Source organism: Anguilla anguilla, chromosome 5 (assembly GCF_013347855.1).
Source record: "Anguilla anguilla isolate fAngAng1 chromosome 5, fAngAng1.pri, whole genome shotgun sequence".
NCBI classification, from domain to species: domain Eukaryota; kingdom Metazoa; phylum Chordata; class Actinopteri; order Anguilliformes; family Anguillidae; genus Anguilla; species Anguilla anguilla.
The window spans coordinates 44,966,996-44,994,399 of NC_049205.1; the positions used below are offsets into that span (position 1 = coordinate 44,966,996).

The following is a 27,404-nucleotide window of genomic DNA, read 5'->3' on the forward strand; positions in this document are numbered from 1 at the left end:
TGTAATATTTTTGGGTAAATGAGTAAACACAAAACCCTTTTTTTTAATCATTTTATTTAATGAAAAAAGTTATCAAACACCCATAACTGCCCCCTTAGTTACTCAATCAACCAATTAACCAAATTTAATTTGGAATAACACCCAGCTAATTGAACACAGCCAGGCTTGACTGCAGCCAGCCCTGCGGAACCTAATTTTTAAAAGATTACTGTCTGCTTTGCAGTCTTATGAAATCTTGTTTTTAAATTGTCAACTAAATTAATTCATTCATTCAACTTCACTCATACTGAACCTTATCATCAGAGTGAAGTAGTCATCACAAAGTTTCTACAAGCACACTATGCCATGATCAAAGAAAATTCCAGAAGAGATGAGGAAAAACACTGTTGAAATATATCAGCCTGGAAAGGGTTACAAAGCCATTTCTAAGGCTCTGGGCCTCTACTGAACCATAGTGACCACCATTATCTCCAAATGGAGAACACTTGGAACAGTGGCTGGCAGCCATACCACCATGCACCCTGTCCCTGCTGAAAGGCTGAAGCCAAGCAAGTGTGGGCTTGGTTAGTACTTGGACAGGAGACCTCCTGGCAAAAGCCAAGTTGGTGCTGGAAATGGTGCTGGTGGGCCAGCAGGGGGCAATCTTACCTCTGGTCGAATAAACCACAATGCCCCAGTGCAGCAATGGGGACACTGTGCTGTAGGAGATGCCATCCTTCAGATGACACGTTAAACTGAGGTCATGACTCACTGTGGTCATTAAAGGTTGCATGACACTCGTTGCAAAGAGTAGGGGGTTCCCCAGCGTCCTGGCTAAATTCCCAACCTGGCACTCTCGACCTGCCACCTAATCATCCCCTGATATATTAGGATAAAAATAGTTCCCCCCCCACATTAGCTAATGTGTGGTAAGCATTCAGGTGGGTGCTACACATTGGTGGTTGGTGAGGGGAGTTCCCCCATATCACTGTAAAGCACTTTGAGCTTCCGGAAAAGTGCTAAATAAATGCAATGATTCATTCATTCATTCATTCATTCAGTGATGAATCAACCCAGGAGTGGCTGGCTTGCAAAATCTCTCCAAGGGGGGACGACAACGCCAGGAATGTCACAGAAGATCTCAGAAGAACACCCAAAGAACTGCAGACCTCTCTAGCCTCAGCTAAGGTTAGTGTCCATAACTCCACAATAAAAAAAGAGACTGGGCAAAAAGGAGATTCATGGGAAAGTAGCAAGGCGGAAACCACTGCTCACCAAGAGAAACATCAATGCTAGTTTCACATTTGCAAAAAATCACTTTGATGATCCCCAAGCCTTTTGGGATAATGGGCCATGGACAGAAGGGGAACTTTTTGGATGACACGGCTATGATATTGTCTGGCATAAAGCAAATACTGGATTTCACAGTAAGAAACAGACAAACATGGTAATGCTATTGTGATGGTGTGGGGATGCTTTGCTGCCTTGGGACCTGGACGACATGCCATTATTGAAGGCACCATAAGTTCTACTCTGTATCAGAACATTGTTAAGGAGAATGTCCAGCCATCTGTCTCTGAGCTGTAGCTGAAGCATAACTGGGTTATGCAGCAAGACAATGATCCAAATCACAAAAGCAAATTCACATCTGAATGGTTGAAAAGAAAAACAATATAAGTTTTGGAGTCAGCCAGTGAAAGTCCAGACTTGAATCCAATAGAAATGCCGTGGCAGGGCTTGAAATGAGCAGTTGGTGCTCAAAACATTGCCTTTTGTGTTTCCTTGGGTTTCATTCTAATTAATATTACATTATGTCTAAAGATCTGAAACCATTCGGTGTGACACATATGCAATAATAGAGGAAATCAGGAAGTGGGCAAATACTTTTTCACAGCACACTAGATGGAGTTAACTAGATTAACTAGAACTCTGAGAAGAACTAATTAGATCCATGCTTCAAAGCATGCTCCGTAGAACACAAGAGCAGCCAGTAAATTTTGATGCATAGTTCATTTCATGCGCTTTGAATCTCTAACAGTAATACAATACGGCAGGCACAAACCTCTTCAATGGGTGAAAACCACTAATTTAATGCACAAAACTGTGGCATTAAATAATTAATATAAGACTTGGCAATCAAGCCAGGCAGTTGACGATCATGCCAACTAGCTAAACGTTTATTAATCTACCTTTGCTTGGTCTGTAATATTCTCCTGTATTAAAAAGCTTCATCCTCATCTGTCGCTATCATTGTGTTCCTATGATACAAAATCACATATGAAAAAAATCAACGAGTAGCGGAAATTCTGCTAGGGTAATGCTCTTTTACCTTGGCTAATTCGATCACTCATTGTGACCCATTAACAACACAGCAGTAGCAACTATTCAGTCTTCATCTGAAGAGTCCTAGATTGACTAATGTCACAGTCACATGACTTATCCTGCATGCTTACTGAAAGTGAAATTGGACTCTGGTTCACCTACTAAATTCACTCCCACAAAAACAGCATGTTCACCATTAAAAGAAAAGGTAACCAGGCAGACACAGAGGGACTCGAATGCCCACAAACTGGACGGTCTGGATTTTCAACAGCCAGCACCATACATGAGAGCCAGGAGTCAGGCTGGACCAGGAACCTAAACGGACGTGGTGCCACCGTATCCAAACCCGACAGCAGGGCGAAACGGGAACCTTCAGATCAGAAGGAGAGGAATCTAGATGCACAGAGGAGAGGGCACTGGAAAGGAGGTGTGCTGCCGAGAGCAGGCTCCGGGGAACAGGGGGGTGGGGGTGGGGGGGTGTAACTCTGCAACCGGCTGCCCGCCGGGACACTGTCAAGCAGGAGCCGCGGGCGAAGCAGAGCCCCAGCCCGGGCTACTCTGGGACCGCTCCCGTGGAGCTCCGACGAGCCGCTGCGCGGCGGCGCGAGCAGCCCAGGCAGCTTCTATGGGAAAATGTGAGCGCTAGCCTAGCGTTACAGTATCCCCCGGCATCCACGAAACGGATACAGATACGGGGAGAGAGGGGGGCGGGGTGGTTTTAATTCTGTCCCTGAGCACGATAGCCCCGCGGTGCGGGCGAACCGCTCGGCGAAGCCGGTCTGCTCTCTTCCCGCCTTGTTTGCTGGCAGCGGCGGAGCGAGGCCGGGAAGGGGCTGCGGATTCCTGACGGCTCTTCTCCTTCGCTCTGCCTGGCGGCCTCACTCGCTCTTGGCACTCCCTGGCATACATCTCATCTCGCTCCTCGGCCAAACGCACGATATGTATGTTCCTGCGTGACCTCGCGCGAGCATTGATAAAATGTCCTTCTTTAAAGGTTAAATCATATTTAAGACTGCTGGACAAAAACACACAGACACAGATTCAGACAGACACACAAACGCACACACACACACACGTTATCTTACCCAAATAATATCAACAGACTCAGCTACTCTGAAGCTTGCAGGTCATCCATATTCACACACTTTATATTGAAGGCTCGGTATCTGAACACATGGTAAATATTACAGCAAAGAAACACTTAAATAAAACTTACATTTTGGCAATATTTGATCTGATTGCCAAAAGAGCACAAAAATTCATGGACTATAGTATAATTGCTCAATGTAATAATCTTAACACAGCTTTTTGTTGAAATGGTCCATGACAGGAAGCCTGAAGCTTACAGAATCAATCAATCCTCATTATGGACAGTGACTTGTATTAAGGCAAAATTAACAGGAAAAATATGGTAAAAGGTTAATAATCTGATTGAACACCAGACTAGGTACTGCCAGTAACTACAATACAGTGTTTGCCCCTCACTGGTTCTACCCACCCACCCACAATAAGAAACTGTATTTAGTTGAATAACATCAGCCAATTTTTGTCAAATCTGATTTTTGAGATGGGTCACGCCAAATGTTATTTGAGGCAATCACTTTTGGGGGAGCATTAATTGCATGAGTAACATGCTCTTGGAAGACAGTGAAGAGTACATCCAAGGTAAAAAAAAAACAGACATGTGCAAGGAAAATACCTTCTGGGTTACAGTGATAAAGCTATTTTCGTTTTGTTTTTGTAGTGCATTTCAGGTCAGCGGGGACCTATGAGAATGAAATAAAAAACTTTTCGACTGAAAAGGTTCAATATGTGTTCTGTCCTTTGCCTCCCTTATTCTGGCGTGTACGTAATTAAAAAAATATTTTACAATGCTATGCTGTCGACATACTATCACTATCTTTGCAAAGACAGCAATCCTGACCTTGCCAGTGCACTGTGGTTGTGAATCCTCTGGGTTACACAGCAATAGCCATGGCGTGGCTGGGTTGGGAGGGTTCTGGTCCACAACCTTCCCCCCTGCTTCAAAGAGCAAAAGTATAAATGCTCAGGAAGAGCATTCAGTCTTAAAACTATATAAGATGTTGTACCATTGGGATTGGCCTTGAAAAAAACAAATGGGCATTAAAAACTGGGAAAAGGTAAGAAATAGGGGGCCTAAAATTGGTTTGCAAAACAAGACATGCCCTACTATTACAAAATGAGCTAACCAAATTTATGTCTTACTGTAACTTGAATCCCAAGTTAAACTAAATCACTCCCATTTAGAATAAAGTGGTGCTGTGAAGCCATTTTCACAGAAGTGATTGTATACATACATGTGGTCACACATTCTTGTAATGAAGAAAGCTGTCAAACGGATTCAAGATGCTCTAGTCTAGAAAGTATTGGCAAGTATATCTGCTCTTGACTGCATTATAAACATATTCAAAATGGAAATGACTGAGAATAAAAATACTGAAACATGCGCATTAACCCCTTAAGATGTAAGATCAAATATGTGATTAGAATGTTCTTAACTGAACATTCTAATGCTGATGAAACAATCACTGCTGGTAATGGAAAGCAGTTGAGTTCTAGAACACGAACTTATAAATTTGAAAAAAAAAACATTCGAAAAAAACCCTGCTCTTCAAAGGGTTAATATTATCATTATTCAACAGCTGTACGACACCAATCCGCATTATGGCATTCCTCTGGTTCCTGGGTGTTGCCATAGTTACAGGGAATGTGTATGAATACACAACGGATTCTATTTCTGGCTCTTGGCTTTCCAGTCAATCAGGAGGTTATCTTTCCATGATATTTTAGTCATTGGTTCTGAAATTATCACAGTCAATTCCAGTATTTTACTTGACCGTGATCCCTCATTTATACATTTATACAATTTAGGCTACATATTGCCCAGATTTTATTGAACCGTTTGTGGTTCTGGGCACATGCTTGGTATGCTATATCATTTGAACATGTCAAAAAGTTTCACAAATGTAACCGAATTACATTCATTTCATTAATATTTACTAGATTATGAATCATAAAACAAGTGTTGCAACACATTCCTTCCTTTGGAAAGCAAAATTGCTAAACATTTTTTCACATCTAGCAGTGATAGGCCTGATGGCTTTTCAGACAAAATCTGTAGGATTAATAAGCAAAGATACATTTAATATGATTTAGGCAAATTGTAACAGTTTAGCCACGGCAACAAACAACATATTTTCAAAGCCAGTCCCAAATTAATTGTCCACATATCGCTGCTCTCACCATTTTCAACTATCAGCACGTCGGAAATTGTCTTTAGAAGCCATTCCATTTACGAATTTGAGAGCAGAATTACAAACAATACACAAGTTATGATAACAGGAAAAAGAACAATAACAGGTCAGGATATCTGTCAACTACCCATGCGGACAGACATACACAAAATCATTACATATTTGGGTACACATGTGGTATAAACACAGGGCCAGCATACACATGTGGTACACACACACAGGGCCAGCTAGTTACCTCAATCCTTGCACAGGATTTGAACTAAACGCCCAATATATAATAATATGAAATATTGACAACGTTCAGTTCAAAACAGTGGTAACGGCAGGACACATTTGAAATAGATTTGTAAATACTTCTAGCCTCTAGCTAGCTAGCCCTTTCTGGAAACAAAGCCACGAACATACGCATCTAGCAAGTGAGGCAGCTTGTTTACATATCCAGCTAGCAAGAATAGTTGGTAGTTGGCTACATATTTCAAATGACTTGCTAGCGGGATAGCCAGTGGTTGCGAATGCGTCATTGAAGCAATAGAGCTACCAAAGAGGTTCACTACATTTTATCTAACAAAGCTCTCGTTCACTGCTAGCTAACATAAGCTACAAAACATTACGTCCATCTTTTGAGGGGATCAGACCTCGATCTTGGGCTGAAAAATACACATTTCTTTTGAGCTTGGCATCTTTGCACTTATCAGACTTGTTATCAGGTAACTAACAACTAAGTTATACAACATTGTCCATACGCAGTTTAACCAGTTATTAAATTATTACCTAGCTAACTAGTTCTCAGAATATATGGGCGCCAGAGCAGCATTCACGAAATCAAAACAAAACCCAACCTGCCCATGACAACCACTCTGCCAATCCACTAACGTTACCTTAGTAGTTAGTAAGCTTGGTTACGACGTTCAATTGTTTACCTAACGTTAGCCTTGATAGCGAACAGTCTAATGAAACACTGTCTGTTAGCTTATTAGTGACTGCGATGGGGGATACCATTGCTCGTTTGACTGATCAAAAGGGGGCGATACAGCCATCATCACAAACAATTTAACATAACTTAACTGCCTACAGCTAATGTAGACTATGGCTATCACAACTGCTGGCTAACTGGTAAGCTTGCTAGAAAACTAGCTAGTTAGCACTAACTGCTAACTGACGATCATACGGATACAGCCCTAACTGCTACCGGCTAGCTAACGCTCACAGCGATTCAGATAGCATTAACTAGCAGACGTTAAATCACACACTCACTAGCTAGCTAGCTAACTAAGAAATTACATTATCGTTACGGAGAATATGGGTTAGATAGAGAACTGTTTTCACTTCTTTAAGAGGGATATTTTGTTAGCTGCCTAGACTCCTACTTACTGGACTCGCCCTCCCCCTTCACCATCCTCGAGCTGTATGTTAAGTGAAAGAAGCCAGATGAATAGCAAACAGATCTGAAATACCAATTTATCCAGCTGGACACTATAGAAACTGATGAAAACAATGGTTAGCCGAGTAATCTGTCTGGAAAAAGAAAAGTAGCAAGCGGTAGGTAGATACGTTGTAAACTTACCACTAAAGGTCAAACTCCCCTTTCGGATAGAAATCGCTATTGATGAGCCGAAATAGGGGCACAAAGTAGTGTTACAAAAAAACGTCAGCAGCCGGGTTGTGAAACTGACAACACAATGCCAAGGCCCGATACTAACGTCACGGTGAATGGATATAGCGAGACAAGGGCTTTAAGATAAGTTCTTATTTTTATCCTGATTACAGCGAACGACTCATATAATAACGCGTTACAAAGAAGGCTTCATATATTTCCTAAGTTAAACAAAAAAAAATTCGTTTGCCACTGGGGCCCACTATCAAGTCCCCATTTCTGCCTCATCCAGACGTCCGTTTCTGCTTAAACAGGCGGGCTGCCTTCTCTCACTGCTGGCGCTCGGCTTGATCTGTTTTCCGCAAATCCCCAGAGCTTTGCCGCTGAGAGAGTGAGAACTGTTTTACGACACTTTCCGACGCTAGCAGGTACTTGACGACTTTTATGTGAAATGCTCTCCTAACAAGGCATATTGTGCCCACTAGCGGACAAAAATCGTTATTATTTTCTATTGGACTGATAAAACTAAAGAATGAGAAAAAAATGTTAGAAACATAATAATAATAATAAGAACTCAGTCTTTACTGCCGTCAAAAAAGGCGAGGGACAGTAACATCATTGTCTGGGAGCTGGTTGAAAGCTTGAAAGAAACAAAGCTTGCTTGGTCTTGGGCAGAAGATTTTTTGGAATGTTGGCTCATTTAGCCATGTATGATTTAACCATGTATGATTCAGTAGTAAAAACTATGTAGTAGGATTGTTGAGATGACTGCGAACACGGGCTAGTTGTATAGTAGCAGAGGATGTTGCAGTTTTTCTTAGGTTTGTAAATTTACTGATTGGCTATTGCTCACCATTAAATCTGTGCAACCTGAACAATTCATGTTGATAGGTTACAGGCATCAGGATGATCTTGTTAACTTCAATCCTCAGTTTTTTTTCTGTTCCAGATAACCAAATTAACTTGGACATTAACTCAGGGTCTGTTCAAATTTTAAGTCAAAATTTTCCTATGGGTTGTCAAAATAACCAGCATTGTTTCTCCTTTCTGCTTGTGATCTTGTGTGCCTTTTCTCAGGACATCGGAGGGAATGGCATCATTGATACAATACACCATTTTGCCATCCTTAAGTTATTGAACAAGAATGAATTTTACAGAGCACACATCCTGCATAACAGCTAGACTGTGCTCCATGGGGAAATATCTAATATTGAACCAATTTATGTGGACCCATCCTGGAGTGCTGCTGTCTCATGCATTATTGAATGTACCTGCAGCCCCAAAATAACTACAAGACTTTTCAAGTTGGGAAACTGGGCCCCCTGACCTTATAATAGCATTCACCATTCAACTTAGCATTGCTACAAATTTCTGTCTTTAAGAGGACACCATAACAACAATACGAAACAGGTCGTAATTAAAATGACACATTTTATAAATGGTTTGAACTCTAACAAATAAGAAAGCGGTAAATATTAGCGACAACAAATAGAATCCAATTCACTATTGCATGTAATAAACAACGATATGGCGCAAGAACCCGATATCGGGACAGTTAACCTGAACAAATGGACATAAAATGAGCACTTCATAAATAAAGATTAAAATGTTGCAAACACTACAATGTTTTCTTGGGTTAAAATATGTAACGCGTACTGTACATGATTGTATTATGCAGACATTATTTTCTGCCATTGAAAATCTACGGACTCTTGCAGGATTCAAGCAAAAGAGCACTCAAGTCAATTCTGCTGCGTAATGACGTAGAACGCTGTTTTTTCATCCGGGGCATTGCGCAGAACCATTTATGCTTTCCCCAAAGATTCTCATTCAACAAGGCAAAATGGCGTCGAGTGCCATTCCTACGGAGACGAAGAAAGTAACCGATTTACGGGTTATTGATCTTAAAACGGAACTTAAAAGAAGGAATTTGGATGTCACGGGAGTGAAAAATGTTCTAATTGCCAGACTGAAACAGGTATGCTTCTTTATTTTTAGACATCGTATTTTTAATCAGCTATGCGTGATATGAGGCCTTTATCGCATGCAACCGAATTGTCTTGCTAACGTTAGCTAATCCGTGCAGATAATTAAGACACATTTTCGTAGGTTAGTTCATCGTAAATTTTTTGTCTTATTAATATAGGGAAAAACTGTGCATGTAAACCCTTCAATTAATAGCGTTTGTTATGCAGTCCAATTGCTTGTTAGACTGAAAATTAAATTTTTAGACTGGGTAAGTTGGCTGGCTAAAAAGCCCAACGAAGGTAGTTAAGTAGCTAGCGTTAGCTTTCGAGGTAGTTAGCTACATAGCTATGTTTCTGACTTGTTATTTTCCCGAACAATCTTGCAAATACATGGTTAAATAACGTCAGCAGCTGGATTATTGATGGCAATATTGAGTAATTATATGATCAGCTAACTAAAAGAGCTGTCCGAAATAGTCAGTCTAAGGATATCTATTCGGTAAACAACATTCACGATAGTCTACATGCTGAAAAATAACGCGGGGTACCAGCTAACGCGTTAGTCGCTAAATTGACCAGTTTAGTGGATCGAAACAACCTAGCATTAAGCCAGTTGATATTAACTATCCACCAGTTCACAGTATATGTATCATGCGTTTAATAAAGACGGCATTTGTTGTTATTTTTTCAGTTGTGGTCTCAAGCTACCTCACACGGCTATTTACAACAGGATTGCTACCGAACTGATCGTTACTAATTTGGCTCCGCTAAACTATACATTAGACAAGCTACTAACTTGGCTACTTAATTTGGTTACACAGCAAAACAATAGATTATGTTAGCGGCAATCGACAAAAAATGTAGACAATTCATTTCCAGCAGATGCTTGAGTTTACTTGGTTTAAAGTTTAGCTAACGCTGGCCAGGTAACGTTAACCAACTTCTTGAATCATTAGCTAGCGAGTTTGCTTGCAAGGCGCTTTTGAATTACTGCTGTACGCTACTATAATACACTCCCGAGCTTGCGCTTAAAGCCCACTTGATAAACGTTTAAAAAATCTAAAATACAAACTTGGCGAACTTGAGTGAAAAATTGCATGAAAATATTTGCCATTGATGAACTGCAATGTAGTCTTGCACGTCTGTTTTAGGCCATTGAGGAGGAAGGCGAAGACCCTGATAACATTGAAATTCCGCAGTCGGCTGACACGCCCACCAGGAAACACGCTAAATCAAAAGGTAATTGGAGCGATGCGGCTGACTTTACCATTTGAATTGCATATCCAGTTGTGCACCATTTTAGTTAAATATTAGCCTTTCTAACGTTATTTGTTTAACAACAAATTACAAGTGTAATTGTTCCACAATAGGAAAGAAAGTGGACTCGGACACGGACAACACAATGGAAGAGGAGTCTTATTCCAAGGTAAGTTACATAATGGGTGTACTCTTGAGCTCAGCTAAGATAATTGCTGAGCTCATTATTTTCTTTTCTTACTGTGCATACATATGGCCTTAACGTCAGCGGTATTGTGCCTATTGGGACTATTTAATGTATTTTTTCATTACCTGAACATTTTGGGCTCAATAGCTTTTAGTAATATGGCTTATATTAAATGTTTGCATAAGATACAACAGGATGATCCGGTCCAAACAGATAAATGGCCAAGAAAGACTTCGTATTAGTCTTCATCTTTGGTTTAATGGGTTTTGACAGATGGTCTTCCATTTATAGTGGATAACCTAAGGATTGTCTGCACAGCAGGATTTAATGTAACAAAGTGCAATGAACTGTTCTGATGAGGCAATAAGTAAACAGATATAATTTCCTGAGAAACTGAACCAAAATTGTTGTTATATTTTCAATAGTAGTTTTCTTCTTACTTGGTCCATCAGTACCATTATGGGGTCTTTATTTTTCTTTAAATCAAAGAATAGGATTCTCTGAAGGCCTGCTATTGTATAAAATAAATGCACCTTTTGTCTTTGTAAATTGTGGACTTTTTCATTTAGCAACCTATACTTAAGTATATTTTCATTGGACAGATTACATTTGTTTCTACTGCTTCCATTTACAGGACACAGAAGAGGACGACCTTGATAAAGGTATGTTTGTTATTACACCTTGCTGGTGTTAACGTCTTTGGGTTTTGCAGGTAACAAGGTTGGAAAACCATAGCGCTTCCCCTTTAAGGCTTTTCCCTTTCAGCACCGCATGCCTCGTCTCCGCACATTCGCTCACTCAAATCGAAAAACAACGGCACAGAAATTCTCACCCCATGGAGCAACGCATGGAGGACACAGACTGGACTCTTGCCTGCACCGTGCATTAAGACACAGCCTTTTCTGCCCCATTTTAAGAAGATGGAAACGATGTAAAAGACGACTCCAGAGGGGAAAGACGGAGGTCTCGGCCGAGGCTCAGTGCCGCTCTTGCCAGTGACCACTGACTAGTCCAGAGGGCTTTGAACAGCCGATGTCCTTCACAGCTGAGGAGGCGGATGGAAGATGGCAAGCGGCTGTGGCGAGAGCCGGTCGGCTCCGTTGGATGACTGTTCAGACGAGGGCTGGAAGAGCTCGCCCATCGGGGCCCCATTCCCGACCTTTCCCCCTTCCCTCCTATCTGCTCCAGAGTGCAAGTGAACAGGGACCATTCAGCACTGAGCTCTTCTGGAACCCCTACAGGAGGACATTCGGCTTCAAATGGACAACCTTTCACAATGGACATGGCCCAACGGGGTCTCCACACACGGACTGGACAGTTTGTGGAGAGGATGATGCCTTTTTGTTTTTTGACACCCTCCCACGCCTGTTGCAAGATGAGACGTGCCGCATCGGGAGGTAAAAGATGACTGAAGACACAGTCCTGGCTTGTTGACCGTTTTCGCGAACCTGGGACAGTCACAGATGGCCATGAATTTGGACTTGATTCCCATTCATTTGGATTTTTTCCCCCTCCCCTCCAAGGACAGAGAATTTCTCACATGCACCTCCAAGTGGAATCCCCTTCCCCCCATTCAGAATCTATTTCCCTTTGCACCACCTTTTAAAGGATATGGATCATTTGAGTTCTGATGGATTGGAGCTTCACCAGACGAAGTGGGATTGCATATCCATCACTGTAAGGATTGTGATAAAAGATTTGGTGGTTAAAATGGCTTGAAGATTGTTGAATCGCACCACTTTCTCTCTCAGTGAGGAATGTATGTTTTGTGTACACCTTTGTGGTTCACTGAGCGCTTATACTAAACTTGCTTTCTATTCTACTTTCTCTAGGTCACGTAGCACGGGAATTGTAAATGTTAAACCAATGTGTTTTTTTTTTTTTTTGCCATGTTTTATCCTTGTTAAATCCCTCAGATGTAACTGATACTGATGATGGTACTCGTGAAAATTCTAAACATCTCCCCTGTGAAGATGGCCTCGCAGAGGCTGAACATGTGGCGGGGATGGAAAGCGAAGCCTCTGCCCACGAAAAAGAAGTCGAGGACGATAACGCATCCGTCACAATCCAGGCAGAAGATGCCATCACGTTGGATGTTGATGGCGATGATCTCCTGGAAACAGGTAAACATGTGAAACTTCCAGATTCAGAGGCAGGCAAGGGCTGTGACGAGCCAGAGCCCTCTGCCGAGATGAGCCTGGAGGAAGACATGAAGCTGGAAGCGAAAGAGGGCCATAAAGATGGTAAGAAAGATGACGGACTGAAGACTGACGCCACAAAGAAGGAGGGCAGAGAGGCCTCGAAGAAGGCTGAAATGGGAGACAAAGAAAAGGATTCTGGGAAGAAAGGCCCCTCATCTACTGGGGCAACGGGTCAAGCAAAGAGGTTTGTCTTTCTATGTCAGTTCTTTAAGATACTACTACCACGTTCCAGCTGTCGCTAAGAACCCTGCATTGTGCGTAGCCTCAAGATTTTTTTAAAAGAAATGTTCATTGGTGTACCTAATCCTGTCATTGGTTACTTTTCGTTTGTTTTTTGAAATTGAGTAATTTATGCCGTAAACCAAGAGATGAGAACACGTCTGTTTACTTTTCACGGTTCCTGCACTTTTATTGCCTTTTCCATTTCCCACTTAAGAATGGTTTTTAAAAAAAAAAAGTGAAAAGTAGTCCCTGTGATGTCAGAGGTTGTCAGAATCCTATGAGATGATTTGCAGAGAAGTCCGTTCCACTCCTGAGGATTTCAGTTGTCCAGGGAATAGATTGGCAGAGAACCTGTCCCACTCCTCACCTGTGGAAAAGCAATGAAAGAAGCCATTATTGGAGTTTTGTCCAAGTTCAAGCCTTGCCTGTGGGGATTATTTTTTCTTTTTTGTAAAGCACAGAAGGTTTTGGTTTTTTGTTTTTCTTCGTTTTTTTTTTTTTTTTAAATGAAGGTGTTTTATGGTGGTGAATTTGTCATTGTGCGCATGTGACTTCATGTACTGGTGCTCATTTCCTCGTTTCTGTTTTTATTGTTGCAATGTTTGCATTGTAGTTCTTCAAAAGACAAAGATGGGAAGGCTACAAAGGATGAGAAAGGTATGTCAAGTTGTTCCTCATCAAGATTCCTTCTGAACAGGTTCTGCTCCATGCAAGCAGTTGATTTGGAATTGAGCACATTATGCGATGACTCGATCTGTGAAATAATTGAAAATCACCATCCGTAATCATATGATTACTCATGCTTTTCTGGATTGTCTGTAAATTAGCCTATTAACAAATATACCGTTTTACTCTCGCCATGTTAGCTTTCCTTGATAGTCAATAAATTACCCAATTTACATATAGACCACTAACATTTACGTACATGATCTTTCAAAATATTTTGGTAGCATTGTTGTTGGCTGATCCTAAATGTAGGCAAAGCTGGCCGACTACATTTTGCTGTCTGACGTTTACGTACAAGCTCTAGGTTCTGCCAGACCATATAATCATAAGTAATTACCCACTGCTTAGTACATGCTATTCTAGCTAATAAACCTTAATAGAAGTAACCATGTATTGCTCCATTTAAAATTTTCCATTTGGCAAGCAAACCGTTGCTTCTGGTACTGTGGTCAGAATTTTATTTTGGATTGCTTGCTAGCTTGCTGTGATGGCTGGCTAGCTTGTTAGCTAACCAAATGTGAATGTTTTAATGGCTCACATGATGGCACACACAGCAAGTCCTGTAGTCTTCAAAATGGCAGACAGAAAATATCCAGTTTCCCAATTAACCTCAGTAAGGTCATCTTACGCAGCTCATGTGTGTTTTAGCCATGCGCATGACGAATCTAAGATTATAGCACTCGCACATCTTCTCTTGGCTAGATGGAACCTCGATACTGCATCCGTTTCTTCGGTGCACTTCTCGGTCTGTGTAATGTTCGTTTGCAGTGTTTGCGTTCGTGCGCGCGTTATTTTTGTAATTTCTGCACCGTTTGAGCAGGCACAAGCGGCGGAAGCACTGGGAGCTCCTCTCGCAACCTGTGGGTGAGCGGCCTGTCCTCCAACACCAAAGCGGCTGACCTGAAGAACCTCTTTGGGAAATACGGAAAGGTAGTGTCGGACTGACTGCTTTCACTAAGAGTACCGGTGTCTGTATGGAATGTGGACGGCACCAGCCCTAATGAGCATCACCCAGAGAGGGAGGGATTCAGTTGGCTGGGAAGAATGTGACTTATTACTCACCAGCGACCTCCAGTGGTTGGATCGGGTGTCTACTTGTCTTGCTCGGCATCAGAGTAATGTAGTCACACCGTGATATAACTACATGATGCTGGGTGTTGTGTGTATGCGTCTAAATTCTATTCATTTTTATGGGAGAAATTTTTAGGGCTGCCCCCTACCAAAGATTTTCCTAGTCGACTAGTCGTCGCACGTTTATGATATTAATTTAATTATTGAAATATATATTTTTTGGGGCATCAGAAAATGGTTTGAGTTCCAGGGCTGAGAGAGAATGTTATAAGTAACACTGTTAAAGGAGTACCATGGTGATTTTCACACTTTCTCGGTTTTATGTGCTATTTGCACAAGAGGCATTGAAGAAACACAATGAGTGAAGTATTAAATATGTCCGTTCTGTATTTTTGGAGAAATATGCGTTTTAAATTTATCGTCCTATTTTCAACCGGTTGAGAAAGTTGTCAACTTGGTGCGTCACGAACACAGTAACCACTCCCCTTTCCACGCCCCGTAAACCCATGGATAACTCGAGACCCATAGTTTGCGCCGCTGGCTTACGGGCAAGACAATGCAAATATTTGACTAACGTTAGGTTCACTTAAATTAGAGTGCCTTTTAAGGACTATTAAATTATTTCTGGTTATATTAATTTAGCTAGCTAGCTAGCTAACGTTAGCTAGCTAGGTAGTTTGCTTTCATAAGGCAATGTTATTGATAACGTTAGCTAGCTAGTTTGCTTTTATGAGGACGTTATAGTTGTGCTTTTATCTTAACTTGGCTAGCTAGATAGCAAAAATTATAATTGGATATAAGTCAACATCCTTACCTTAGCTATCTGTCGATACTTGATATACTACTAAGCTAGCTAGCTTGTGAAAAGTCTCCCAAAAAGAGCGCTTATCATGGGGGTAGCTATGGTAACGGGGCGCGGTCTGTCAATCATAGCTAACTGACAGTTCTCATTACCACGCCCAGACGGTTCGGGTGAACTTTTATAGTGGGAAATTTAGGCTTAGAAAAATACGTTTTAAAGTACATTGAAATGACTGAATAATAAAAAAATTATGCACATTTGTTTTGTTGTTGCCTAAAGACGACTGGGAAGTGTCACGTTCAAACACCATGTTACTCCTTTAACACTGTGCTACATTACAGAGAAATAAAAAACCGTAGTAATGAGCTGAATGATTCTGAATGTGTCGGAACAACCAGCAAGGAGACTGAACATTTTAAAAATTTATTTAACACAGTATAACATCACACAACGTATGAACTTGTAACACCAACACAATAGCTTATAAAAACAGCCTTTTGTTAAAAATCTAAATTGAAAAAAATATTTTCGTTTCTTTTTAAAATATAGTACAGCAAACTGAAACTCTTAAAAGAGAAATATCAGTGCAAAAACAAACAGACCTACAGAGAAGTAGCCTCAACATGGAGTGAAAACTTTCAATTTTTTCTGAGGTCAGAATGCAAACAAAAATGTAGCTAACACATTTAACGACAGCAATGTTGCGGTGTATGATTTGTTTCATGTTTATGGCCCTGACTTTGAAATGGCTATCGAGTCAGATAAATAGAGTACATGGCCGTAGCCCTAACTTCTCTGTCATTTGTGAAATAGATGGCCGTGCAGAAGATTACAGCATTTTAAATTCGTTCTTCTACCACGTTAAGCGCACACATGCTTTGTATGGCGAATGGACGTCCGCCAGCAAACCGGACTCCAGGGGCCGAACTAAAGCTACGAGACAGAGAGTAAAAAAATACCTACGTTGCAAACACATCTTTGCATGCAGAGTTTGCATGTTATCTTCTTGGGGTCCACACTTGAAATGATCCCACATGTTGGATTATTTCCTGCCCGACATAGTCTAATAACTTCTTAACGACAAGGCGCAGCCCCCGAATGGAGTTTGAGGGGTTTTTTAAAATTGTTTTAATTTTTTAATTTTTTTTTTTTACCTGCAACTAACCGACCAATGAAAACTTGGTCGACTAAGACTCTTCTCATCGACTAACGGTTTGGTCAACTATTAGGGAGCAGCCCTAGAAATTTTTATATGTTGTGTGTTTATTTAGTTTTCGATTCATTTTTTGGAACATAACCGTGGCATATAAGGAGCCTCCCCCTCTTACTGTTGTGTGAACAGAAGCAGCTGCTTAACATTGGGAGAGAGCAGACAAGCATGTGCTCTGTTGCAAAACACACAAATTGATAGCAGAGGTTGAAAGGTCGTGAGCAGGGCTGGTGAATGCAAGCATGGCCTTTGAGATCGGGAGGAAAAACGGTTTTAAAAGCCCAGTAGTTTCAGCCTCTGTAGAAAAAATAAATCCGCAAATGAATAAGACTTGAATAAGTTTACAGTGAGCAAGTCATCGTTCTGCTATAAGTTAAATTGAATTTTGCCTTTCTTTCCAGATATTGAACGCTTATTGGAATGTGTGGGGTGTGTGTGTGTGTGCGTTTTTCTAGTTTGCTTTAATGTGGTAACCAGCATCAAGAATTCGGTAAAATTGCAGCACTTTGCCTTAATGCATTTCGCATTCTGTTGTGGCTCATTTCAGGTCATTAGTGCTAAGGTTGTAACCAACGCCCGTAGCCCAGGAGCAAAGTGCTATGGACTTGTGACAATGTCATCCAGCGCCGAAGTGGCCAGGTGCATTTCCCACATCGACCGCACTGAACTCCACGGACAGCAGATCTCAGTTGACCGGGTAAGCTGTCGCCTTAACGCCCTTTATTTATTGAAAGAATATACATGTATTATATGTGTGTACTTGCGTTGTGTTTGGAGTAATCGGACACACCTGTAACAATAAACAGAAACGTACATGTGGTGTGCGTCAAGCTTTGATTGAGGCAGACTTAATATTGGTTCCGATATGCTGAACGACCTTCTTGATGTGCATCTGCTTTTTTCAGGTTAAAGGCGATCCGTTCAAAAAGGACTTTTCCAAAAAAGAAGCGGAAGAAAAATCGGGCTCCAGCAAGACATCGGGAGAGAAACGTTCTGCCCTCGGGATGAAGATGGCAAGCAAGTAAGTCTGAGGAAAACACCAATTCTAAATGAAACTGCCAAATCACATAAACAAAAAATAATCTTTTTTTCCCCTCTACTATCTTTTAGAACACCAGCATTCTCTAAAAAAGAAGAAAAGAAATCTGAGAAGCCGTCCGACAAGGATGGCAAGGAGGCCTCCAAGAAACTGGAGGCCAAGGGCGTGAAGGTGGAGGCGGCGTCGTCCGGGGCCGGCCTGGACGCTTCCAAAAAGGAGGAGAAGAAGCACGGACGTAAGTGGCCCCGCGACAAACCCATTTTGGGCGAACCCGCCTCGGGTGCAGCCGAGCCGAGCTCACCTGTGTTCCCGCTCTCCGTTCTGTGCAGGTCCCAAGAGTCCGGGGAAGATGGTCGTCATAGATCAGACCAAAATGGACCCGGGCTTCAATAAAATGAGACCACCGTTCAGGAGGGGGCGCTTCGATAAGGTACTGCTCACTGGTTCATTTTATTTCATTCATACCCCAAATGAATTGTCTGACAGTCGCAGGTCAACAGCAGTTACTGGTTAGAATGCGCTAACGTGCTAACGTGTTTATTTTTGCTTGTTTTCCATGTAGCCGTGTTTTCCCAACATGATGCCTCGTCGGCCCAGATCCTTCATCCCTCCCGAAGAGGTCTGTTTACCCCACGGGCTGTTACTTCAATACTGAACCGTTCCTCTGGCCTCCCGTAGCTTTACTCTGAAGCATTTCTTCTGCTCTGAAGCATTTCATCTGCTCTGAAGCATTTCATCTGCTCTGAAGCATTTCTTTGATGTTCCCTTCAGATGGAGATGCTGAGGAACAAAGGCAGAATCTTTCCCAACAAAGGAGGCGCCAAGGAGATCCTGCCCTTCGAGAAGATGAAGGAGCAGCGGATGCGGGAGCGGCTGGTGCGGCTGGAGCGCATCCGGCGGGCCATGGAGCTGCGGAGGTGAGCTTTCTTACGGACCGCCGTGGGGGTGGGGGGGGGGGGGGATCTCTGCCCTCCTGAGCCGCGGGTCTGACCGGCTGTGCCGACCGTTTGGCAGGCGGAGGGAGATCGCGGAGCAGGAGCGGCGGGAGAGGGAGCGCATCCGCCTCCTGCGGGAGCGCGAGGAGCGCGAGCACCTGCTGAGGGAGCGGCAGCGGCTGGAGATCGAGCGGCAGAAGCTGGAGCGGGAGAGGATGGAGAGGGAGCGGCTGGAGAGGGAGAGGATCCGCATCGAGCAGGTAAACCCCGCCCCGTTTGGCCGTTTGGAAATCACCTGCTTTACCCGCCATTACTCACCTGAAAGTCCCTGAGCCTCCTTAGCTACCGTTGCTATGGCTGTCGAGCTTTCCACAGAATATGTCAATCAGGTGTCATTGTCTGCTGCAATTGGTCAATTGTAGATGTCCAACCACTAGTAAGAAGACAAAGCGCAGCAAACGAAAGTTTTGAAAGGCATAAATACTGTTCCTCTCTTGCGAAGCGGCACATGCGGAGCGGTTGCCGATGGCAGCGAACGGTAACGTGTCCTCTCGCTGGCAGGAGCGTCGTAAGGAGGCGGAGCGCCTGGCCAGAGAGAGGGAGGAGCTTAGGCGCCAGCAGGAGCAGCTGCGTCACGAGCAGGAGAAGAGGAACTCGCTGAAGAGGGGGCGGGACGTGGACCACAGGTGGGGAGGCGACCCTGGCGCTCACCAGTCCGCTGAGAGAAAACCCATTACTAGGCTTTTTACACCATTTTGTTCCTTGACTCGACCTGTTGAAATACCAGCAAGGAGCAACTTTGCTTTTGTTGCATGGTGGACTTCATTTCAGTCTTCTGCTTTAGTCGGGACAGTTTGCAAGCAAACTTTTAACTACGCCAGATTGCGGAGGTATATCAACCTCCACATTCCGGCTTCGTTAAAAGTTTGCTTGCGAAAGTGTAACCACACACATTTGCCAAACCAGTTCTTTTCATGAGAACCGTGTGTGACGGATGCTTTATTTGATTGGAGGTTTCTCCAGCAGGGTTGTGTTGACAGAGTTGTCAAAATGTCAAGGTAAAGAATCTCTGAAATTTTGCTCGTCCATTTAAAAAGAGCTGCACTGCTCGCTGTCCTTCCCGCTGCCCCATCCTGATTTGACAACATTCTGGCTAGACTGCGCGTGACCTCGCGTTACTCTGGCAACCGGGCCTTTCTTTCAACGCGAGAATGCGAGTTATGCCGTGGATGCCCGACTTGCCGGACCGCAGCCCCGTGTAACGTGTGGCATGGGCTGGGAGAATGCGCCGCATGGGAGGTTCAGAGGCCAGCGAACAGGCACATTCATGTCAAGGCTATTAGGAGACAACTCGGTTACAGCCCGTTTGTGCTTCTTCCAGCAGTATTGGAGACGCATGCCATTCGGTGTCTTAATTTTAATGGCAGACTGTTTTTTAAATGACTTTCGTTGTGAGGCATAATGAGTTTGGATATCTTTTGTTGGTGTGAAGTGTGTTGTCTTGATAAGCAGAGCGTTTATTGGGCTTCACATTCTTCACATTAAAACTCGACACAATCGCCTCGTCAGATAACTGCGTTTATGTAATGGCTGTATTTTTTTTCCCTGTGGAAAATGTACGCGGTGTCACACAGACTGAGGTGGCATGCAGTCGCTGATCAGCGTGTCGGTCTGTGCGTCTTTACCCCCCGCAGGAGAGATGATCCCTATTGGAACGGCAATAAGAAGATCCAGCCGGAGTCGGAGGGCAGGCTGAGTCAGGGCTCTGACTACAGCCGCCAGCAGAACCGCTTCAACGACTTCCCGCCCAGGGACAGGGGCCGCTTCCCGGAGGGGTCCTCTGTGGAGCCCAACACGTTCGAGAGGTACGAGCCTGTCCCTGGCGAGCCCCGCCCCTTGCCCAGGCTAACGCCCGCGTTAGGTGAGCAGCTGCTGCTCTGCCCCAGGCTCAGCGTTTAACTCTCCCATCATGCTCCGCCGCTCCGCAGGCGCAACCGCTTCGACAGCGAGCCCGACGCCAAGAAGAGCCGCCCCCCGGCCCGGAGAGAGGGCTCCGGGTTCGACCGCTACCCCAAGGGGTTCGACGCGCCGCGCCGGGCGGAGCCCCCTCCCCCTCCCCGCGGGGAGCTGCGGGACACGGACCGGCGGGAGATCCGCGACCGCGACGAGCGCAGGACCGTCACCATCCCCGAGCGCTCGGCCAGGGGCCGCGGGGGGCTGCCGGGCATGTCCCACGCCCGCTCCCCCAGGGAAACCGGCCACGGGGCCTGGAAGAACGACGGCGGGATGGCGGGCAGCAAGGGGGACATCCGGTGAGTCTCATCCAGGAAGGGCGGCGCGATTCTGTTAGCGCACTGCAAGTACCGTTTGGTCCTGAGGTTCCCAACCCTGTTCCTGGAGATCTACCATCCGGTAGGTTTTCACTCCAGCCCTAACAAAGCGTGCCTCGTTGAACAGCTAGAGATCTCATTGAGCTGCTAATTGGCACAGTTAGGTGTGTCAAATTATGGTTGAAACGATATCCTATAGGATGGCAGGTCTCCAGGAACAGGGTTGGGAACCACTTGTTTTGGATACTTAAATCTGGCCCCCAAATCCAGTCCAGGTTTTCTGTTCTCCCATGCAATTAACTGAACAATTAAGAGCTACTGATTCAGCAGTCTGTCTTCATACCTGACTCCCAGGTAAAGGGAGGATGGAAAACCAGCAGTTCTCGACCCTCGAGGACCGTGATTGGAGTAAATGGGGTTTAGCCTTTGCTGAAGGAAATAAGTGTGAGGTTCAACCCCTTGCAGTAATGCCAGCCAAGCAGTCAAGGGCTCTCTCCTGAATCTAACCGGTCTGCCCTGTCTGTTGGTGTTAAGGGGAGCTGTGCGAATACGTCCAGAGCGATCGGGCAGGGAGGGTCCCGGGCCGGGACTCAGGGGCGCCCCCTCTGGCAGCCGGGGGAGGTCCAGCTTCAGCGGCCGAGACGGGGGCCGTCCCATGGTGATGGGGGAGCCGGTGAGCAAGCACAGTCCACAGCTTCTCTAAACAAAGCATTGCGTTTGTGTGAAGTTGTAAAATTTTAGCTGTGCATTGTGGGTGTTGTATTTCCCCATCGCTTCTTTTGTGTCCAGTGAAGCACATTTCCAGTCAGAGCAGATCCAGAACCCGTTTGACCGTTATCGTTTTTGCCCGCAGCATTTCAGCACGGGCCGACAGGTGGTGGTAGAGCGGCACAGCAGGGACCCGGGGCCCCGCAAGGACTGGCACTCGGGGCCCGGCTCCCATGGCGGGGACTACCACGACAGCCGGAGACTTGGAGAGAGCAGAGGCAGCATGATGGCTCCACACTCCAGGTACCTCCTCCAGCATAGCGTGTAATGGAACATGCCGCAGAGCTGGCTGTTATTGATGCTCGGAGACATTGCACTTGGGATGACTGATGTTTGCTTGTGTGTGTGTATTGGATACCGATGTCTACAGTGAAAATTCCTCAGGGGAAAAGACTACAAACATGGCGCCTTTCTTTGTGTTTGCAGCCATTCCTCGTCGGGGATGAACCGAATCGTGCAGATCACCAACAGTTCCCTCTCCGGAGGGAGCGGAGGCTTCAAGCCCTTCAAAGGGGCCCCAAGGAGGTTCTAGTGCCCACGCCAGGTGTCCAGACAGTTTGCAAAATATGACAAAAAAGTAATTTTTATATATTTCCTTTTTTTAATTTTGAGTAAGTGTTTTAGACGGCCTGATGATGGCGGAGAACGGTTGATGTAAAAAAGAAACCATTTTGTTTTGTATAGATGCGTGTAAAACTTTGTGTAGGTTTTTTTCCTAACTGTTCCTGCTGTGAAGACAAAAAAAAAAAAAAAACTGATCCTTGCACATACGTGTTATAACTTCCATTCAAGAAAGAATTGTACAGCTTTAGTTATTTGTAACAAGTTTTCATATGTAGTTTCAAAACTGCTTTCCTACCCCCGGAGGAAGTACTCTCCTGTATGTATAGTGGCTGTATTACAAAGCATTCTTTGAAAACTTGTCATTTCATTACGCTCCCCTTACAATGCTTTTGAAAGTTGTTGATATTAAATTATACATCTTGTTCCGTCTCCGTCCATTCCTCATTCAGTACAGTCAAGTCAGTGCTAAACTGAGCAAAAGGCACACACAGTTTCAGTGATTAAAAAGTAATGTATGAACAAGGAAAACAAACTTCTTTTTTTAAAACTGTCTAGGTACTTTAATGTTATCAGGCTAAATGTCCCACGTCTAAGGCATTTCATAACAAACTTAAAATGCAAGTGGAAAACAAAAAAAAAAAAAAACTGAAGAATGACCGGCATCAACATTTTCTGTGACAAACTAATGAAGGCTACATACATTATTTGGTCACATGTACATAGGTAGAAACTGGAACCCTTTGAAACAATGACCTTTTTATCTCCAGAGCTTCCCAGGTTTGATAATTGCCTTTCATCAGTAGTTAAAACATTGCTTTGTGAAGCACATTGGCATACAAAGGTTGGAAGATAGTCATGGGTTGACGGGTACCTGTCGTCCCCATGTTACATTCAGCATTAAATATGCATGCATTACATAAAATATCATTGGGGATTTGTGTAAAGAAAATGCACTCCAATTTAAGACAAAAACATTTTAAATGTCAGATTGCCATGGCACTTCCCATCTTATCCTGACAGGCAAGATGTTTAAAAGGGGAACTAGATAGTCTCAGCATTAAAACCCAGGTGTCCGCTTATTAAATCTGTAAATGTGCTGCACCCCACTCTCCTGTGAGACTCAAAATTCAGTTCTTAAACCATTTAAAGAATGTGCCTTTTCACGAGTGTATTTATGTGCAGGCTTTTCCACTGCAAATCTATCCGTCAGCTCTGTGTAGAAATTGCATTTTTCTCCACAGGCAAACTGAAGCAGGATTTTTCCCATGAGCACCCTTGGTGTGCACCTCTTATAACCCCTGCTTCTAGCTTTGTGCTCCTTTCAGGGTACCAAAGAAGTCCTTTTGAACGTCGATCTTCCGATTTTGTATAAAATGAGGTATTTCTTTTCTTCTTATTCTAGTGCATATCCATATTAACAGTGCAAAACCAATTACAAGTTCAAGGACCATCTTTGTAGTGAATTATGCCATTTTACAAAATTTGCCTCAAAACCAAAGAGCCAATTTGTACACACAAATCTTACTGATCTGATTAGAATAGGCGAAGATGAAACATTACAACAATAAATTGGTGAGCTACTGTAATTGTACATCATCTGAAAAACATGAAATGTCAAGCATGAGCCAGTATGTCTGATTGCCCAAACAGGGCTTTTGCGCCTATCAATGAGATGCTGATCGTGAGGCTTCATCCTTCATAATTACTGTAGTGACCTTTAACAAACCTTTTTGTACAATATATTAGTATAACCACGAGTTTTGAGTGGATAAGACCTCTGCACATGTGCATTGGATGCTTTGGAAAAGCTTTGTCCTGTGCTAAAAGGGTTGACTGGATTAAAAGAGAACGCCAGCACTAATCTAGAAAAATTAGCAAATTTCCTGGACATAATAAATAATAGGTGTGATGCCCATTGATTTCGGCATACCAGTATTGTAAAACACGATATACATTGGGAAATAATGTATGCATTGACATGAGGGAAGAGTTTCTCCCCCAGAGAATTACTGTTCATTTCAGAGTATATTTCGATAGTGTTCTTTCAAGCTTGGAAGGTATTTTACAGGAAGAAAAAAAAAAATGAATGCAGCAGCTTAATTGAAAATGGCAACATTTCACTGGGCTATAATCCACAATCTACACAAATGCTTTCAGGTATTCCTTAAAACCTGCATCCTTGGCAAGCTTTCTAGACTATAAAAACTAAACGTATGACTTTAACGGATGAATATTAATGGCATTCAGTAGAACAGCCTTCTGCATTTTCCTACATGAAAGTATGCACAACCTATGTGAAATGTTAGCTCCAACCAGCCATATGTAGAGGGACAGCGTTTTTCTTTTTGACTGTTGCTTTATATGCATATGCAATGCCGTCTTCAGGGGGAAACCCAAGGAATATAAGACAGTATATACAGATATACTAACAATTCTGTTGTCAAGGCAGCTATCACACACAAAACAGCCTGCAAAAAACACCCAATGCTAAGTCCCTTTTGAAAAGGCCTGAGAATATGTCTAACATGTCTACATTAAATTATACAGATTGTCTCAGTCTGATAACGTATCTACTTTGTCCTTAAAAAACATCCTGTTAAGTTGTAAGGCTTAATTTTATATACAGAGTAAGTTAGGCCTTGGGGGAACTGGCTAGGAACAGACAGGTGAAATAACGCTAACCTCCTCAGGTAATGCACACGTGAACACCCTAACATCTATGTGTGTCTAGGTTTGATCCGCTAAAAAGACTCAGTCAAGGCAGTCATTTGGAATGTATAGATAAGGAGACACTAATTGCTCGGTAAGAGGCAGTACCATTGAAGATGTTGCACACCGCTACTCGCCAGCTTCTTTCTGTTACAGTGAAACGCTGGGACATTTATAGAAATTAAGCCACAGCAAAAGCAAACCTTCAAAGTCAAACTTGGGAGGTAACCTGACGGATGTCATGCCAAAGATGATGTAAATGGATCTACAAGGGGTTTCTTAAGTCTGGTGTACAAACTGGCATTGTTGGCCAATGAATTCCCTGCTCTCTTCTTAGAGGAGCAGGAACGTCGGGGGGGGGGGAGATTTTGCCATCAAAATGACTGCACCAGAGGAAATAGAGCTGGGCAGATGGCTAAAGTCAGACATTACACGCAGTACCGTCCTCTCGCGGCCTTCACAATGGTTTCATTCACTTGCTGGCCAGTGGTCAGTCAGTGAATACCATCCTGGGCTCTAGATGCAACGCACAAGTGCTGAGGCACTTGAAACAGTCCTCTCAGGCTTAACGGCCTGTCCCACACTGGCCAGAGTGCCAACAGATGAGCACTAAATCATCATCACTACACTGTTACTCCACCATTAAGTGCTGTCAAGCCATATGCTTATGTTTATAATGCTTATAAGCAATGGCGTGCATACACACGCACACACACACACACACTGAAAGGATACAGAGAACAGAATCCCAATTGGTTCTCTGAAGTGGTGCAGGTGTCAGAGTAAGGCAAACCTGGTTCCGTCAATCTCAGAGATTAGAGTCACCAAGGGTGACATCGACGCCTGTCATAAGGGCGTCAAACGGGCACTGCAACCCCTCATAGGTTAAAGCAAGAGCAGTCCGTGGATGGAGGATATGGATATTCTGTAGCAAAGATTAATAGTGAGGGATCTTAAGATAGCTTCCCATTAGTAATGCACACCAAACCCTTAAAATATAGAAACTTGTAAACAGTCTGTTTTTGCCACACACAAAAAAATACCACAAAAAAACAAAAAAGAAACAGCTGAACACAATGGCTAGCAAGACTTTAGCCATTTGAAGAGACATGAAATCATTCTTAAGACAATGCCAAGGTATTATACATGTCATTCCCTACACCAGATTTCACTGTCAAGCAACCCACGTCTGTCCTTATTGAAATGACCTGTTTGTCTTTGCCACAAACAAAATTTTGTGGCGAGCAAGTACTCAGGACAGAGTTAATGTTTATTTTAAGTACTATTCAGATTTAAAAAAAAAAAATTAAAAAAAAACATAACCAAAGAGGAATTAATCCATATGGGTGCTTCTAAATACATGTACTGTATATAAAATAGCTTATTAACTTAGTAAAATAAAAATGAAGACGGCTGTCTTTAGAAAACAATATGGTGATGAGAACTATGTGCGATTTTACACTATTTACTTTAAGCTTCTTTTGTTTTATTTTTTTTTGTTGTTTTTTTTGTTTTGTTATAAATATTATTAATAACCCCTACGCACAAGACCCTCTGTCATAAATATAGTGCAGTGTGCGACATAGCAAAGTTTGGCCAGCTGTATCAAAGATGCTGTAGTGGTTGTAGTAGCCACCTTTCTTGTCTCCTTGTTAAAAAACAAAGGGGAAAAAGAAGATGCGTGGGAGGCATCAGGCACAGGTGGCGTGTTTCTCGCTCTCTCTCTCTCTCTCTCTCTCCAGTCTTGTCTTGTTTCATCGTCCTCTCTTCCAAGGGGGCTGTGCGTTGGGTGTCAGGTGAACATAGATTAAATGTTTTCCCTCCCCCTTCCCCCGCTGTTACAACAGGACACACTTGTCTTTGTCCTTAACCTCCTTCTTCTGTTTGCGCTCGCTGGCGCTGGGCTGTTTCCCTGGACTGGGCGTGGCAGCGGCTGCCCCAGCTGTCCTGGCTGCTGCCGCTGCTGCTGCCGCCGCCGCTGCCGCGCCTGCCTCTGCATCGCCCCCTGCTGGCTGCTGCTGTTCCTGCTTCCCCGGTGGAGAGAGATGAGTAGAACAGTGTCCATTATTCACTCATGACCTTCAATGATGCACTTTTCTAGACGGCCAGCCCTCTAAAGGATCTGTTTCTAGGTGGTATTATACAAACATATACTAGACGCTGGCCTGATATTTACCTCACTCCATTTGAGGCAAATTAGACAGTAAAGGACAGCAGCATACCTATTCCAGGCAAACTATCATTTC

At 43.4% G+C, this 27,404-nt stretch overlaps 3 protein-coding genes across 10 annotated transcripts in view; 1 reads left to right on the plus strand and 2 right to left on the minus strand.

Annotated features, from left to right (window-relative positions):
* LOC118227679 (E3 ubiquitin-protein ligase Arkadia-like) overlaps positions 1-7,562 on the minus strand; it is a 47,503-nt gene extending 39,941 nt beyond the window's left edge. Inside the window, exon 1 of one of the 5 annotated variants that reach the window (XM_035418435.1) lies at positions 7,141-7,562. The gene's annotated coding sequence lies outside the window, so the exon portion shown is untranslated. Of the gene's footprint in view, positions 1-4,225; positions 4,331-6,454; positions 6,866-6,947; positions 7,100-7,140 lie in introns of those variants that run through there. The other 4 variants (XM_035418440.1, XM_035418436.1, XM_035418437.1 and 1 more) reach the window with 4 other exon arrangements.
* Positions 7,563-8,976: 1,414 nt separating this feature from the next.
* Positions 8,977-22,871, plus strand: sltm (SAFB-like, transcription modulator). Of its 2 annotated transcripts, none has more exons than XM_035416941.1 (20): positions 8,977-9,148; positions 10,289-10,376; positions 10,508-10,563; positions 11,216-11,243; positions 12,498-12,966; positions 13,618-13,661; positions 14,551-14,660; positions 17,361-17,510; positions 17,719-17,834; positions 17,924-18,087; positions 18,182-18,282; positions 18,415-18,471; positions 18,624-18,769; positions 18,867-19,047; positions 19,349-19,473; positions 20,482-20,652; positions 20,776-21,099; positions 21,652-21,790; positions 21,971-22,128; positions 22,312-22,871. In XM_035416941.1, the coding sequence occupies exons 1-20, from the start codon at positions 8,978-8,980 to the stop codon at positions 22,415-22,417; spliced, it is 2,904 nt and encodes a 967-aa protein (XP_035272832.1). In that variant the 5' UTR covers position 8,977; the 3' UTR covers positions 22,418-22,871. The 2 variants fall into 2 exon arrangements, with proteins under 2 accessions (XP_035272832.1, XP_035272834.1); XM_035416943.1 differs by having other exon boundaries at positions 12,555-12,966.
* Positions 22,593-27,404, minus strand: part of mindy2 (MINDY lysine 48 deubiquitinase 2) — a 31,804-nt gene continuing 26,992 nt past the window's right edge. For 2 of the 3 annotated variants that reach the window (XM_035416946.1, XM_035416944.1), the window contains one exon: positions 22,593-27,185. In XM_035416946.1, coding sequence (XP_035272837.1) covers positions 26,997-27,185 — 189 coding nt within the window. In that variant the 3' untranslated portion in view covers positions 22,593-26,996. The remainder of the gene's footprint in view (positions 27,186-27,404) is intronic. The other variant, XM_035416945.1, reaches the window with a different exon arrangement.